The sequence below is a fragment of the Acomys russatus genome, chromosome 26, assembly GCF_903995435.1.
Source record: "Acomys russatus chromosome 26, mAcoRus1.1, whole genome shotgun sequence".
Classification (NCBI taxonomy): domain Eukaryota; kingdom Metazoa; phylum Chordata; class Mammalia; order Rodentia; family Muridae; genus Acomys; species Acomys russatus.
The window spans coordinates 7599745-7614620 of record NC_067162.1 but is presented as its reverse complement, the minus strand read 5'-3'; the positions used below and the strand labels follow the sequence as shown (position 1 = coordinate 7614620).

The 14876-nt window shown below is 45.8% G+C and overlaps 1 protein-coding gene across 5 annotated transcripts in view; it reads left to right on the top strand.

The window, feature by feature from the left end:
- Positions 1-14876, top strand: part of Gab1 (GRB2 associated binding protein 1) — a 111852-nt gene that overhangs the window by 11574 nt on the left and 85402 nt on the right. The window contains exon 1 of one of the 5 annotated variants that reach the window (XM_051169103.1): positions 6117-6375. The exons of the other annotated variants lie outside the window; for them this stretch is intronic. Within the exon in view, the coding sequence (XP_051025060.1) occupies positions 6283-6375 (93 nt within the window). The 5' untranslated portion in view covers positions 6117-6282. Of the gene's footprint in view, positions 1-6116; positions 6376-14876 lie in introns of those variants that run through there. 5 annotated transcript variants of the gene reach the window in all.

The following is a 14876-nucleotide window of genomic DNA, read 5'->3' as shown; positions in this document are numbered from 1 at the left end:
AGCTAGTGTGGCTACTTCCTAGTCAAACGTCAGTATTGGTTCTGCGTGGAGGCATCTGCTCCATCAGGCCGTGTCCTTTCTCTCCATCTTTCTCCCCCTTTCCTCTCTCCTCTCTCCCTCCTTCATGGTCCCTAGCTGACACCCAAGCACGGGAACCGAAGCCTCGCTTTCCCTCTCTTCTTCCCAGTTACAGGCTGTTCAGCCTTTCTTTATTAACCGATCAGAGATCATCTGGAGAGCAGAGTTTTCACACCATTGTTGGTGTTCATGAGAAGGCACATGTCTGGACTGCAACTAGGTCTTGGAGCCCAGAAATTAGCATCTGAATGCACAGAGCACTAGACCAACCCCTAACAAGAAGAAACCAAGGGGACACCAAGGTTGTATGCTAATGGAGCATATGGGATGCACTCATACACAGAATCCTACGGTAGAGACGGGGCTGTCAGAGAGTTCAGCACAGACAGATTGGTCCAGGGATTCAGGAAGGCTTCTTTAGGGAAACATTTCTTCAGAGCTTAACTAAGGACAGTTCCACTTTCAAAAGTTGGGCAAGAATATAGTATCCTTTGTTTCATTTCTCCCTTCCACAGCTGCCCTTGAGTTGGTTTTGTGGCTGTGGCTGTGTGGATGTGGCTGCGGACTCCCTCACTGGCCAGAACCGTTTCCACCAACTTCCACCAGGGAGCCCCTTGTCCCCTAGTCTAGGGGTGCACTGTAGTTCTCTCATGAAATTCTTGGGTATATTGAGGGATGTGACCAAGCCCCTTCCTGCATCTTCCTCACACAGGCTGTAGTGTGCGTAAGTCCTAGAGTTCCTAAGAGCTCCAGGCTGGCTTTTCATCCATTGTGAGATTGTGAACTCCTTGAGGGTTTAACACAAACTCTGGTGCCCCATCTCTGACCATGTCCCCTGGATGGGGAGGCCTGGTGGCACTCAGAGGAAGGATAGCAGGCTACCAAGAAGAGACTTGATACCCTATGAGCATATACAGGGGGAGGAGGTCCCCCTCAGTCACAGTCATAGGGGAGGGGACTAAGGGGAAAATGGGAGGGAGGGAGGAATGGGAGGATACAAGGGATGGGATAACCATTGAGATGTAATATGACTAAATTAATAAAATATGTTTAAAAAATAAATAAAAGCCCTGTGCTCAGGTGGGTCAGCTGGATCAGCTTTTAAGAAAGACACTTGCTACCAAGTGTGGTGACTCAAGTTTGATCCCCGGGACCCACATAGTGGAAGAAGAAAACTGACTCTGACCTTCTCATGTGCACAGTGTGACATACATATACCTATAGACATATGTTTAAAAATCAAAAACTAAACAAAGCAGCCCTGCCCCGCCCCCAAGTTCTATGTTTGATGAGAATTCTTAGAAACTCCCAAGTGTTATAACTTGTATGACTTCTGACCTGTTAAGTCCATCTGTCAGTCTTTTTTATTTTATTTCTTCCATGTGCATTGTTGTTTTGACTGCATGTATGTCTGTGTGCCGGGTGTCAGATCCCCTGGAACAGGACTTACAGTTGTGAGCTGCCATGTGGGTGCCGGGAATTGAACCTGGGTCCTCTGGAAGAGCAGCTGCTGCTCTTAATTGCCATCTCTCCAGCCCCTTGTCTGTAAAGTCTTGATGCATAATTAGACGCCCTCAAGTTGTATGCCAATAAGCCGAGGATTCTCTCAGCCTAACTGCTTAGAGATTCTACAGAAGTGCCAAGTTCCTGCAGCATTTCACCCTTTAGACTTGGTCTTCCCGTCGCGTCCTCAGTGTGCCACACCGTCACCCGTCTCCAGTGGCTCCGGGATACAGGTCCCCTCATTCTGTACCTACCGGGACCCAAAACAAACCCTGTCGCCATTTGCCACCTCAGTAGCTCTTGACTGTGGGTCCTCTGCTCCCTTTCCTCTGGAGTGCTTTAACTGTTAACTGGTCTCTGCATCCGGTCTCGCAAAGATCTCTCTGTGAAGGCAGCCATGCAGATTTTCTGAACCAGATCTAATGCTGCCACATCCCTGGTCTGGAGTTTTAGGTCCTGCTGTGTTCCTTACTCTTGGTGGTACCTTGGCCTTTACCCTTGGCTCAGCAGGCTTTGTCATGTGGCATAAGCATAGCCATCCAGGAGACTTGCTGCTACCTTCCTCAGCCAGCCTCTGCCTCTACTTTGCTGGACTTTTGCATTCCCAGTTGTCCCTGAGATCTGTCATTCTGGGATTTTTGCATGTACTCCATCCCCCTGCAGGAATTCTTAGCCTTCTTTTTCTGTCTCTGAAACGAGACTAACTTCTGCTTCTTTCCTCTCTCTGCCAGCCTACCTTGGACTTTGTCACCAGCACAGACTCAATGTGCAAGACTGTTGTGCTGTTGTGTCTTTAGCATAACACTGGTTGTAATTACTTATGTGGCTGTTCATTTTCCCCTCAGACAGCGTGTGGTCTGGGCGGGTAGTAAACCATTGCGTTACATTATGTGTAGACTGTGTGTCTGTAATCTTAGCACTTGGGAAGGTGAAGCAGGGGGATTTCAAGTTTGAGAGCAGAGTGGGACTAGAGGAGTGAGTTTGAGGCTGGCTAGCAATGCGGAATATGAAATCCTTTTGTCAACAAATCAAACCAGAAAATGAAAAATTAGGTAAAAGGTACTTACCTATAGCCTGAAGACCTCAGTTTAATAGAGAAGGCCAGTTCTTGCAACTTGCGAACGTGTATGAATGTACACAGATGGGGGAGGGAGGGGGGAAATAAAAAATTATATTTTGCAATAAAAATACCTCCTAAGCTCAGTTTGGTAAAGAATCACGATCACCAAACACTGTTTCTTTTGTGTGCAATGAGTACACGGACTGTCCAGTCAACAGCAAGGCTTTGCAGATAAGGCCAACAGCCTGCATCAGCTGGTGGAGCAGAACAAGGGCAAGATCACTTGGCTCTTCAGTTCTGTGGCACTTTTGTAATCGCCCAGGTAGCCCACAGAAGCAATCCTAAAGTGTCAGTGTCTAGTCCCTGGGAATAGAACAATTCTCAGAAAATTAGAAGGATATACTTGTTTTTTGTTGTTGTTGGGTTTTTTGTTTTTTTGGGGTTTTTTTTTTTTTTGTTTGTTTGTTTGTTTGTTTTGAGACAGGGTTTCTCTCTGTAGCCCTCCCTGTCCTGGACTCACTTTGTAGACCAGGCTGGCCTCGAACTCACAGCAATCTGCCTGCCGGGCCTTCCCAAGTGCTGGGATTAAAGATATGCGCCATCCCACTCGGCTGAGGAGATACTTAAAAAGTATGTTTACTACCTTTTATATATTTAGGAACAAGAATCATTGATGTTTATGATTTCAAAAACACACTCCGCGAGCTGGCTTACTATTACTAGCAAGCTCATTTCTTGAGATGTTTCCACATAAAGAGATTTGTGTAGGGTTGGGGCGCGGTTGCCCACTGCTGGGAACACTTGGCTGTGTCTGAAGACAGATTTCTGCTGCAGCCTTTGGAGGGAGGTGAGATCAGAACTGAACCACCTTCTGTGGTCACACAGTCCAGTCCCACAACAAACCACAGCCCGGTACTGGCTTGTGAGCATGCCATGGTGAGCTGACCACCCGGAAAGAAATCCTGCATGAGGCTTTGTTGTCACACCTGCGTTATCTGTTGGCTTTCTGTCCCTCTGATTCCACTGGAAGCTGCACTTTAGATGTAGAATTGTGTGGGGTCCCTGGAGTCAAAGCTTTTCTTTACTTGGGTCGAGTTGAAAAGAACAGTCATTTAAGAGGCCGGATTTTGAGCCCTGGAGGTTGTGAAAGGTCTTACTTGCTAGGCAGAACCCCTCTCCATCTGCTGTCCTTGAATCATAGCCTGAATACCCACTTGCCTCACTCTCTGAGCCAGGGCCCAGGCTATTGTTTGGGGGGGCGGGTAGGGGAATGCTGAGTCATTTATTCTTGGTTTTTATCACCTCTTGGCTGGAAGATCGCTGTTCATTGTTCCTAAGCTGCCCAGCTTGTTTACTTTTTATAAATTACATGTAATCAAGCCCTCTTGCAGGTCTGGCTACTGTAATTGGCAGTCGCCACAGAGCCGGGCCAGCAAGTCTGCGTTTGTGCTGACGTCTCATGTTGGGTGCGTGTTCCGCTCGCCCACCCCTCCGGCTGCTATCAGATTAACGAGACACCTAGTGAGAACCTGTTATTGTATTTGGGAGAAATGAAAGGTCTGAGGTAGTAGGGGTCCTCACATTTTCGTGTTTATGACCTCGCCGGTGTCACTTCTAAAGTGAAAGCCTGCTGTTTTCATTTTCTTCCCCCATCTGGCAAGTTTAAGGATCAGTAAAGAGGCCCAGAAACTTTCTAAAAGCAAAACCAAAGACAAGTATTGTCCTGGAGCAATGGCTTGGCCAATCAGGAGAGCTTGCTGCTCTTCCAGAAGACCTGGGTTTTGTTTCCAGCACCCTCATCGGGTGGTTCATGCACTGCAGGTGGCATATACATACACAGACAAATACATGCATACATTTTCCAAAAAAAAAAAAAAAAGGCAAATACTTATATTTTGTGTCTATCTCTGGGGTTTGTGGATGTACATATTTGTGTATGTGCACATATGAGGATACTGGTACACACAGAGCTCTCTAATTATCTAGACTGGCTGGTCCATAGGTCCCAGGAATCCCCCCGCTTCTGATTTTTCCAGCATTAAAGTTATAGGTGTAGAAAAATAAATAAAAAACAGAGTCACAGGTGCACACTGCCAGGCCTGGCTTTTTATTTATTTGTTTTATGTGGCTCCTAGAGGTCTGAGGTCAGGTCCTTTATACCAAGCATCTTACAACTGGGTCCCCTCCTCAGTCCTGATATTAACAATTTGAACAACTGATGATTTGACGTAGGTGGAAAAAATAATGATCTTGGTCCAAAGGGAAAAAAGAAGAAAGAAAAAAATCTAATAAAAGCAAATATTATTTACATTGGGATGGGTCAGTAGAACCAAAGCTCAAAAACATCCCTTTTCTTGTTCCTGGGAGGTAAGGGGAATATGAGATCCTTGGAAATACAAGTGTTTAGTTTTGCCTCCCTTTCCCTCCTCCCTCCCCCCCCCCCCACTCAGGGTTGTGATTGACATCAGCTTATCCCTCCAAAAGGATGCGCTTAAAAGATGACAAATCTAAAAGAGGATATTCAGAATGGCTAGACTATTAAAAAGTACCTAAGCATTGCTAAGACCGGGAAAGATGTGGAGTCAAAGAAGGTATTAAGTTGACATCCATCAGACAAGACTGTGTATCCGTTCAAAGAGGATCCTGACTTGTGGATGGCTTAGAGACGAAGAGGAGAGATGACGGGGGATTAATTCGTCACCCCGAGTTCTGGTTATTCCGGTTATAGGAGCTGAGAGCGTATTATTAAAGTCAGATTTCCTGGAATAGTTCAAAATTCAAGTACTTCCCTCACTGCCTGTTGAAGACACAACTGGCTTGTCCTACTTTTTGGTTTTCAGTTGTGATTGGCTTGGAAGGAACGCCAAACTGGTGGTACTGAGCGATAGAAGTCGAACCTCTTTTCTTTTTTTCAACTATTTTTCATATATATATATATATATATGTATATGTATAAGCCAAAGCCCACAGGCAAGAAGGAGAGTGCGAGAGACCCAGTCTAGTGTAGGAAGTCACCCAAGAAGTGGACCAGGCAAGAATGTGTTCTTAACCCTCGCAGACAGAGGAAGAGCATTTCACTCCCAATGTGGGAAGATGTTTTTTGTTGTTGCTGACACAGTGTTTCCTTCAGAGAACTTTGACGTTCTGTCCAGTTACCTCACCGAGAGAGAGAGATTGACTAAAAATATTAATAATGACTTGGAAGATTTTAAAAATGTGACAGGTGTGACCCACGTTGATTAAGCTGTCCATCTCATAGCTTCACTCATTTGCCACCAACATCTTTGCTTTTCCGCTCACACTGCTCCTTAGAACTCCTGGCGGCACAGAGCCATGCTAACTGCTTTGCCCATCCTCCCCTCTCTTTTCCACCTTCCATCCTCCCTTTCTCCTTCACGAATTTACTCGGGAACACTTCCTCCTCCTAAGGACCCCGCCCACCTGCCTATGAGATCTCCGATCATCTTCATATCTGCTTTGTAAGTATCGAGGATCATTACTGTCATTATGGGAAGTGGAGGCCACACCCGTGCACTGCCCAGAGCCCCAGTGAGTTGGGTCAGTAGCTCCTTAGCTGCTGAAGCAAACGGGAGGGTGATCGCTGTGTGCTGGTGGTGACCCAGAGCCAGCTTCTCCCACCGATGCTGGCAACCCAGGGAGACACCCACGAGCTCCGTGGCTGTCACCCTGCTGTAGGCGCTGAAGACGAGCACAGGGGCGTTTTCCTCTCCCAGGTGACTTCATACATTTGCTTTTGGGTGCTGCTGTGGTCATATGCTTGTTAGATGCTTCTTACTGGCCTTAATAATCCAAGTTTTCTTTTTGGAGCCTACTTGAGTCCATATATATTAAACCTAGAGATGGGGTTCCCAGTGACCCCTCCCCTTATGTTTGATTAGTGCTTGGGGGTAAAGAGCCTAATCAGAGAGTCATCCAAGCACAACTTAAAAGTGCCTATAAACTGGCAGTGAAAGTATTGCCACTTGTGTTATTCTTTTAAGGGTGTAGCACATAGAAAAAAGAGCTATAAGATATTAAGTTAGTGGATTTATGATATTACAAGCTACTAAAGGGAATTCCTCCTCTCCCTCCCCCCCTTTAGACAGAGTCTCATGTAGCTCAGGGGGAAATGTTTCTTTGTTAGGCTTACTGTTGATCTATAATGTGGTTAGCCCTATAGCTACTTACATTTGGATAGACTATGTACACAGACTGATTTCCATTTATACTATGTCTGGTCTCACTGTGTAGCCTTGGCTGGCCTGGAACTCTGGGGTAGATCAGGCTAGCCACAAACTCAAACAAAGGTCTGCCTGTTTGTGTCTCCCAAGTGCTGGGATTAAGGTATGCCATGCCTGGTTTAGGTCATAAATCTTAATATTCCCAGTGTATTTAACCCTTAAAAAAATCTATCTCTATAACCCAGGGACTTTGGCTGATTTTTGGTTTTGTTTTGTTGCTCCCAATGGCGTTACTTTATTCAGTTGTGTGTCATCTGCCTGTCTGTATAAGAGTTAACTGAAATCACAGACTTTGTCTTGTGCTAGTCCAGGCCTGTGTCTATCTTGACTTAAGTTTGCATAAAATGAGTATGAAACTGGAAAACAGCAGAGATGTCAAGTAACTTTTAGGCAGCTAGAATGTATATACTCCGATATTTATTTATTTATTTATTGTGTCAGCAAGTGGGTTTTGTTCCAACTTGGAAAGTTAGTTGTTTGGTGAAAAGCTTGAGCTTGAACCAAGGGCGGTGGGAGCTGGCTCTTTAACACTTCTCATTTTTGAGGTTAAGTTCTTGTGTTGAACATAGCCCTGTCCTCACGCATGATTTCTTGGTTTTTTTTTAAACTCTGAGGTGGTTATTGAAGCACTTAAGTAAAAGAAAGTCATCAGAGAAAGATACAAAGTGCAGGGAGCAGGCCAAGGCACAGCCAGCAAAGGGCCTTCAAACAGGAGGCCCTCCTTAGGACGTGTAAAGGTTGCCTACGCTGGTGCTTGCTTGTAATCCCAACACAGAGGCGGCAGCACCTCATGGCTCCCTAGGGCTTGCTGCAGCCAGCCTGCTTACTATGCTGCTCCAGGCCAGTGAGGCAGTGTCTCAGGAAACAAGATGGATGGTGACTGAAGAATGACACCTGAAGTTGTCCATATGCACGCACGTGCGCGTACACACACACACACACACACACACACACACACACACACACACACACACACAAGATAAAGCCCTATTTTTCTTCCAATTTATATTGTTCTTACCCATTTTTGTTTCTGTTTTTGAGGCAGGGTCTTATTAGGTAGCCCCAGCGGCACAGGACTCTGTCAGACTTGTGGCATTCCTCCTGCTAATGCTTGTTGGGTAGTCATTGCAGCCTTGAACCACTATGTCCAGCACCTCTTTTCCTTGAGACAAAAGTTTAAAACTGTTGTCAGATTGGCCTCCAGCTCCCTGTGGAATCTCATTGCGGACTCCAGGACAGTCTCCGCAGATAGACAGACACTACAGAATGCTGGGGCTATAACTGTGGACCACCGCAACCAGCTTTCTCCCATACTTACTTCTTTCTCTCTCTTTCTTTCTTTCTTTCTTTCTTTCTTTCTTTCTTTCTTTCTTTCTTTCTTTCTTTCTTTGTTTCTGTATTTGAGACTGAACCTTGGGCCTTGCATTTCAAGACTTTACCACTGATTCCCAGCCCCCCCCATCCCCACCCTGTTCATTATGTGAAAAATGAGGCCTATAGGAATTGTGAGCCTAACAAACACTCTGACTACATGACCACGTTGTTCGAGCAGTCAGTTGGACTAGAACTTGGCTTCCAGGTGCACTCAGCCTTCTAGGCGGCTCGAGGCTCCTCCCAGCCTGCATATTCTTCCATCTGCAGAAATTGCTCACTGCTAATCTTTATACACCAGAAAGAGCCTCTTAGGGGCCCCCAAAGCAGGGGCAATATCATATGGTAGTCCAGTTTGCTTCTTTTATTTGTTAAATGTGATTAAAAATAACCAACCACCACATACTGTAGACCATAAAATAGACCGTTTTATATGTTTTTGTTTTCAGACAGGGTCTCCTATAGCCCAGGCCTCCAGCTCTTGGTAGTTTAATGTAGCTGATGTTAGCCCGGGACTATTGATCTTGCAGTCGCCTCCTCCCCTGGGCTGGGATTGCAGGTGTGTGCTACCACGCTTGGTTTCCGGCCACTTAGTGGTTAGTAAAGTTAGTGCTCCTTGTCGCTCTGCAGTCCATCCTGGTATCTCCAGCCAGCCTCCCGTAGGCAGCACACAGCGCTTCCCCAGAAGTCCTGTACAAACACCTTTCAGGAAGATGTGCACCTCCATAGTATTCGTGCTCTCACAGGAGCAAGAAGTTAAACCTATGTGGGGTTTGCCCAGCTGACACACGCAGATGATCTTACTGTATGCTTTTGGAAGTCCCACACACCTTTCTGCCCCTGAGGAAAAATTTCTCCTGATGCTCCATTCAGAGCCGTGTTTAATCTTGAGCAGATGAGAGTGAGTCACCTTAAAGAAGTGAGTGACTGCAGTGAGACCTTCCACCTTCTCTTTAGTTTCTGAAGCTGAACACCTTCGTGTGTGAATAAGGTCTTACTTGGAGACTGCTGTCAAGCCTGAGAACGATGGTGTAACTGACTTCCTTCCTCTTCCCTCTCCCTCTCTCTGTCTCTCTCTTCTTTTCCCTCTCTCTCTCTCTCTCTCTCTCTCTCTCTCTCTCTCTCTCTCTCTCTTTTTCTAACCCGTGCTTTTTAGTTCTACAAATGAAACTGCATAGCTTGAGCTCGGAAATGCAGGCTGTGACTGGAATGTCTGTTCAGACAAGAAAGCAAATGTTTTCCCGAGGAGGCAGGGAAAAGGTGGATGGACAATTTTAGGACAAGCTGCGCTAATTGAGCTCAGGGACTTGTCGCTTTGTGATTTCACTGCCCCCCCCCCCCAAGACAGACTTTCTGTGCTCAGGAGACACTGTAGAATGTGTGTGTCACTGTCAGAGTGACAATCCTGTCATCATTGCACAGCATGAAACATCTACTTCCATTCATCATTTGTAGAATGCCTCTCCTTTCAGTGGACATCAGTGCGGTCCTTGTCAGGGCCCTTGAAATCTCTAGAGTAACTTTAAAGAATATAAATCATTAATGATCCTTTTTTTTTTTTTTTTTTTTTTAACACCAGTAGAGCAAAGTTGAAGGCCAGTGACTGATCCCCAGAAGGAAAACCTGAGCTGGTCCCCCTAAGAGCTTGTCTTAAACTGGCAGTTTCCAGCCAGTGTTGGCCATGCCTATTTTAACCTACACAGTTCCCTTCCCACAAAGCAAAGGAGGAAGGCATGTATGATGCGGGCCCTGGGTTAGCCTTATTAACATAGTTTGAATAACTGTATTGGAATGTGTGCCAGCTTTGCCAGGCATTTGGAGACATGCCAGGCAGCAGTGGGCGTTTCTGACAGGAGTGTAGAGATGTGAGCCTGCAATCTCTCTTCCTTTTTGTTCTTGGAAGGGAAAGATTTTAGAGCATGCCACCAAGGCTATTGTCCTCACTCTTCAAACAACCTGTTTCTCTTCTTGTTTTGTTTTGTTTTAATTCTGTGTAGATTTGGATCTTCTCTTTCTACCACTTTTTTTTTTTAAAGATGAGGTGTCACTGTGTAACTGGGACTGGCTTGCAATTCATTGTATAGACCAACCTAGACTTGAACTTTTGAGTGATTCACCTGTTCTGCCTCCTCCCAAGTGCTGAGATTACAGGTGTAAATGACCACACCCAGATTTTAAATTTAATTTTAAGACAGTATTATGGGTTGGTAATCTGACCATTGTCCAGCAGGTTTGGCGCTTTTTCTGGGAGGAAGACCTTCTTCTGTGAGGTTTTTTCCACCCCCTTGGTTTTTGTTTGTTTGGGTGCATATGAAACCATAAATGCTTGTACTAGGACAGACAGGATAAACTAGGGTCCCTGAAGTCTGATGCTCACATCATAAAGACGCTAGGTTTGAGGCCTGGGATCTGTGTCTTCCCAGATACTTGACATTTCCTTACACATGATCAAGACCAAAACTTTGGGTTCCAATATTAGGCAATTAAAAGAGGAGGCTTCTCTATCTTCATTTTCAGTGCTTTTTTTTTTTTTTTTTTGTGGGGAGGGTGATGAGATGGGACACAGGCGCTTGGTTCCCATCTCGGGAGACAGGTTCTGAGGAGCACTGCTGACCAGAGAGCCTCTCAAAGCCCATTCATTTTGGTTTTTATTTTTTCCCACGTTTATTTCTAGTGAAGGGTGTGTGGGATGACTCTGTGATGAGGCACCTTTTAATCTGTACCCCAGAGTGGTGGTTTCTGTAGTTACGTACCCACTCCTACCGCTTTTATTTTGTGGGTGCGTGCGTGCATGAGTGCGTGCATGAGTGCGCGTGTTGTCCGTCCAGTGCTGGGTATTGCCCCCAGGGTTTCAGGCCTGTGAGACAGGCGTTGTGTGGCTGGGTGGCATTCCCAGCTCCTCCCTGCTCTTTGGGATGCAGTGTTCCTGATTAGAGGTAGCAACTCTGACCTATCAGGCTATGAAATGAATCTGGGTGCCTGTAAGCCCAGCCCTTAGGCCAGGGAGGCAGGAGGATTGGGAGTTTGAGAATAGCTTGGACTGTCTAGACAGACCTTGATGATGATGATGATGATGATGATGATGATGATGATGAGAAGAAGAAGAAGGAAGGTACATTTAGTAGGCTCACGGTGGGGGGGGGGGAATGTAGCGGTTGCCTAGTGCTTAAGAGCACTCGTTGCTCCTGCAGAGGAGCCTGGGTCCAATTCCCAGGACCCACAACTATCTAATCCAGGAGATCTGATGCCCTCTTCTGAGCTCTAAGACACCATGTGTGTTGCACATACATGTAGGAAGAAACACTAAAAAACATAAAAAAAAAATCTGAAAAATAAATTTGAAAATCAGCTGGCTAGAAATGAGGTTCCCCACCCATTGGGGGGGGCTTTACTTTTTCTTTTCTCTCTTCAAAACTGGTTTTTAATACTTGTAGTCCAGGGTGGCCTTGAACTCCTCATTCTCCGGCCTTAGCCTCCTACTTTGTCTTGTGTGTGCCACTACAAGACTTAAATTTTTTTTTTCAATCATGTAACATGGGGTGTCAGAAAGAAGGAAGAACAAATTTGGCTATTGCTATTTTAAAAAGCCTTTTAAAGGAGGGTTCACCTTAGTTGGGATTCAGTTTATCAGATTATCCTGCAGAGAACCCTGAGTTCAGTCCCTAGCTCCCTATAGATTGAACATGGTGGTACATATATGTAATCCTAGCACTCAGGATGTTGAGGTGTAAAGATCCACAAACTTGGGGTTATCCTCATCTACCTAGGGAGTTTAAAGTTAGCCCGGGCTCATGAGACCCCATCCCCCCACTTCTCCAAAAAATCCTTTTAGAATTCAGCATTTAGGGAAGGACTCTGGCCCATTAAACTAAACTGTTCCTCTGTTTATTTACATATTTTGAAACTGGGGACTAGAAATTGGAAAACAATGTGTCCTGGGCTGATATCCCACTCCATAGTAGCCCAGGCTAGCCTCAAACTCTTAACATTCCTTCTCTCACTTCCCAAATGGTGGGATCACAGATGCCAGCCGCTGTGCCCAGAAGCCTGACACTTTTAATAGATATTTTAATGAGCCCCCTGTACTTATATTTCAATCCTAGTTGTATCTAATAAGCTTTTAAGTTTCTAGATTGAAATTACTATATGCCAGGCTCTCTTCTGTTGAACTTCAGTGCTTGACTTAAAATTCTGTCAATATTGCCCTTGATTCACCCATGTGTTTATATGACCCATGTACAATTTACAATTTAAAGGGTGAACATAACTCTGGTTTTTTCCTAACTTTTTACCAGTTGATTTATAGCAGACTGTTAAAACAAACAACAAACAAACACACACACACACACACACACACACAAAAACCCACAAGCCATTGTGATCCCTATGAAGTGATGCGAGTTGGTGACCGCCTTTGACTGCCATGTCAGAAAGTCTTTCTCCTCTTGGTGTGGCGCGTTGTTATTTTGTTTGTGGAGCTTCCTTGCCTTGTGCAGGGATATTTACGAAGCGTTAACAGTCCCACTGCTTTGCTGGCCTCTTCAGCACCCATGAAGGTGGTAGCTGCACAGTCTCCTTTTCAACAAGTACATGCACGAAACTAAAACGGTTCACTCGGGTCATAAAACAACACTAGTGAAACCAGAGCTCTGGCTCCCAGCCAGCATTTAAGCTGATAGCACGCTCCTGAGGGAAAGAAGAAACGAAGCACTGACCATCTCTTCACAATGCCTAACCTCTGTCAGACCCAACTAAGAGTCTATTTAGGAGTCTGGCAGATTTTGCAGACCCAGCTAAAATGCTTTGTTGTTTTCTACATGAGCGTTGCTAGCTTGCAACGGCTTTGCTGATGCTCGTGGATATGCACGCAGCCTTTTGGTTGGCATGTGGGCTTTCCACGGCTGGGTTGTAGAAGCATCTCCAGGACACAAGTGAATCTGTAGAGAGACCGTCTCCAGGTGTAGTGAGCTTTAACTCATTTGGCCCTTGTTCTGACTTGTCCAACCCACGGGCAGCTGGCTCCCTGGTATATTGTATAATTCAGACTGGCTCGTCCTGTTTGGTTGGTTGGTTATAGACTGCAGAGCTGAGTAAATATGCGATAACATTTTAAATGGTAGTAGAAGTTAAACAGTACTTAAAGAGTGACGCACTCCAGGGCAGTGTGGCCAGGTGCCCAGGGACCGACTGCCTCCTTTGGGTCAGTTTCTGTCTTCTCTGAGTTCCAGGAAGTAAGTGGGAAAACTGTAGTAAAGGAACCCCACGTGGATGACTACATCTTCCACAGGAGACAGGCAGCGTGTCATGTCTGATACTGCGAATGCCCTGGGGGCTGAAAGCAGATCGATAATTATGCTGCCTCATGCGTTGCACTCAGGCAGCAGCATTTTCTTCTGCCAGTGGGCAAGGTTGGATGCGGCCTGCTGTATAGGAGACTATTTAGTGGCGGCCGTTTCTGTGTGGCACTGTGCTCCCTCAGTTGGAGGGTTACTTCAGGGTCTCCCAGAACAACACGGTCCCTGTTAGCTTCATGAAGGTCATGTCTTGTCTGATGGGCGAGCCTCTAAGCTCTCTGTAGGACAGCGAGTCCTGCCAGTGTTTTCTGTGTGCTTTCCTAGAGCGGCTCTCTCCTCCATAAGATGATCTCTTCTAGGATCCAGAGTGGAAGTCTCATGGTGACCCTCCCCGACAGGCTCAACTCTCCTCCGTTTAGAGACAAGGGAACTCTTAGAAGGTCTCAATTTAGCAACACCTGTGTCCCCGCCCCCAGTGAGTCACTCTTAGTTTGAAATACCCTAAAAGAGTGTCTCATTTCTGTAGATCTGACAGGTTGCAACTTGCCCGCCAGCTTCCTATGGTTGGTGCTGAGTGATCAGAGAGACAGAGGAGGAAATGGCCAATCCTGTGTGGCCTTGTGCTGATGAGCTAACTGTAAGCCTGGCTTGCAGACAGGCCAGGCCTTTGTGTGGGGAGGTTTCCCCACTCCATCCTACTCTTAAATAGCGAGGAGATGATAAGCCTGTGTGGGTTACATCTAAAACAAAAACCAAAACAAACAGAAAAACCAGTTCTGGAATTGGCAGTTTTTTCAAGCCAACTGTTTTTCTGATTCTGTTTTTAAAAAAAACAAACAAAAAACAAAACAAACAAACAAACAAACCTTATGTTCCTGTTTTATATTTGCTTCCATTATTTAAGATTGAGAAGCTATTCCTGTATCCCCACCACACCAGGGTGGCCCCAAACAATAGTTTTCTATTTGTGGACTTTTTAAACACCTATTTGTGTGTGTGTGTGTGTGTGTGTGTGTGTGTGTGTGTGTGCGTGCTGGCTGGCATGAATGCAGGATAACTTGTGGGAGTCAGTCCTCTCCTTATGCCACGCGGGTTCCTCAGGCCTGCTGGCAAGCGCCTTTACCCACTGAGCTGTCTGTCCTCCTGGCCCTACTTTGCTCTTTCTATGTTCATGAGCTGAGGGTTGGAGAATCTCCATTCATACAGTGGCCCCTTTTCAGTGGCCACCTGCAGAGGGCCAAGTGGGAAATAAGATGAGGGTTAGGGTAGGGAGTTCTCCTGGGACACTTACAAAGTAGCTGCAGCCTAACCAGCACAAGGGATAGCTGG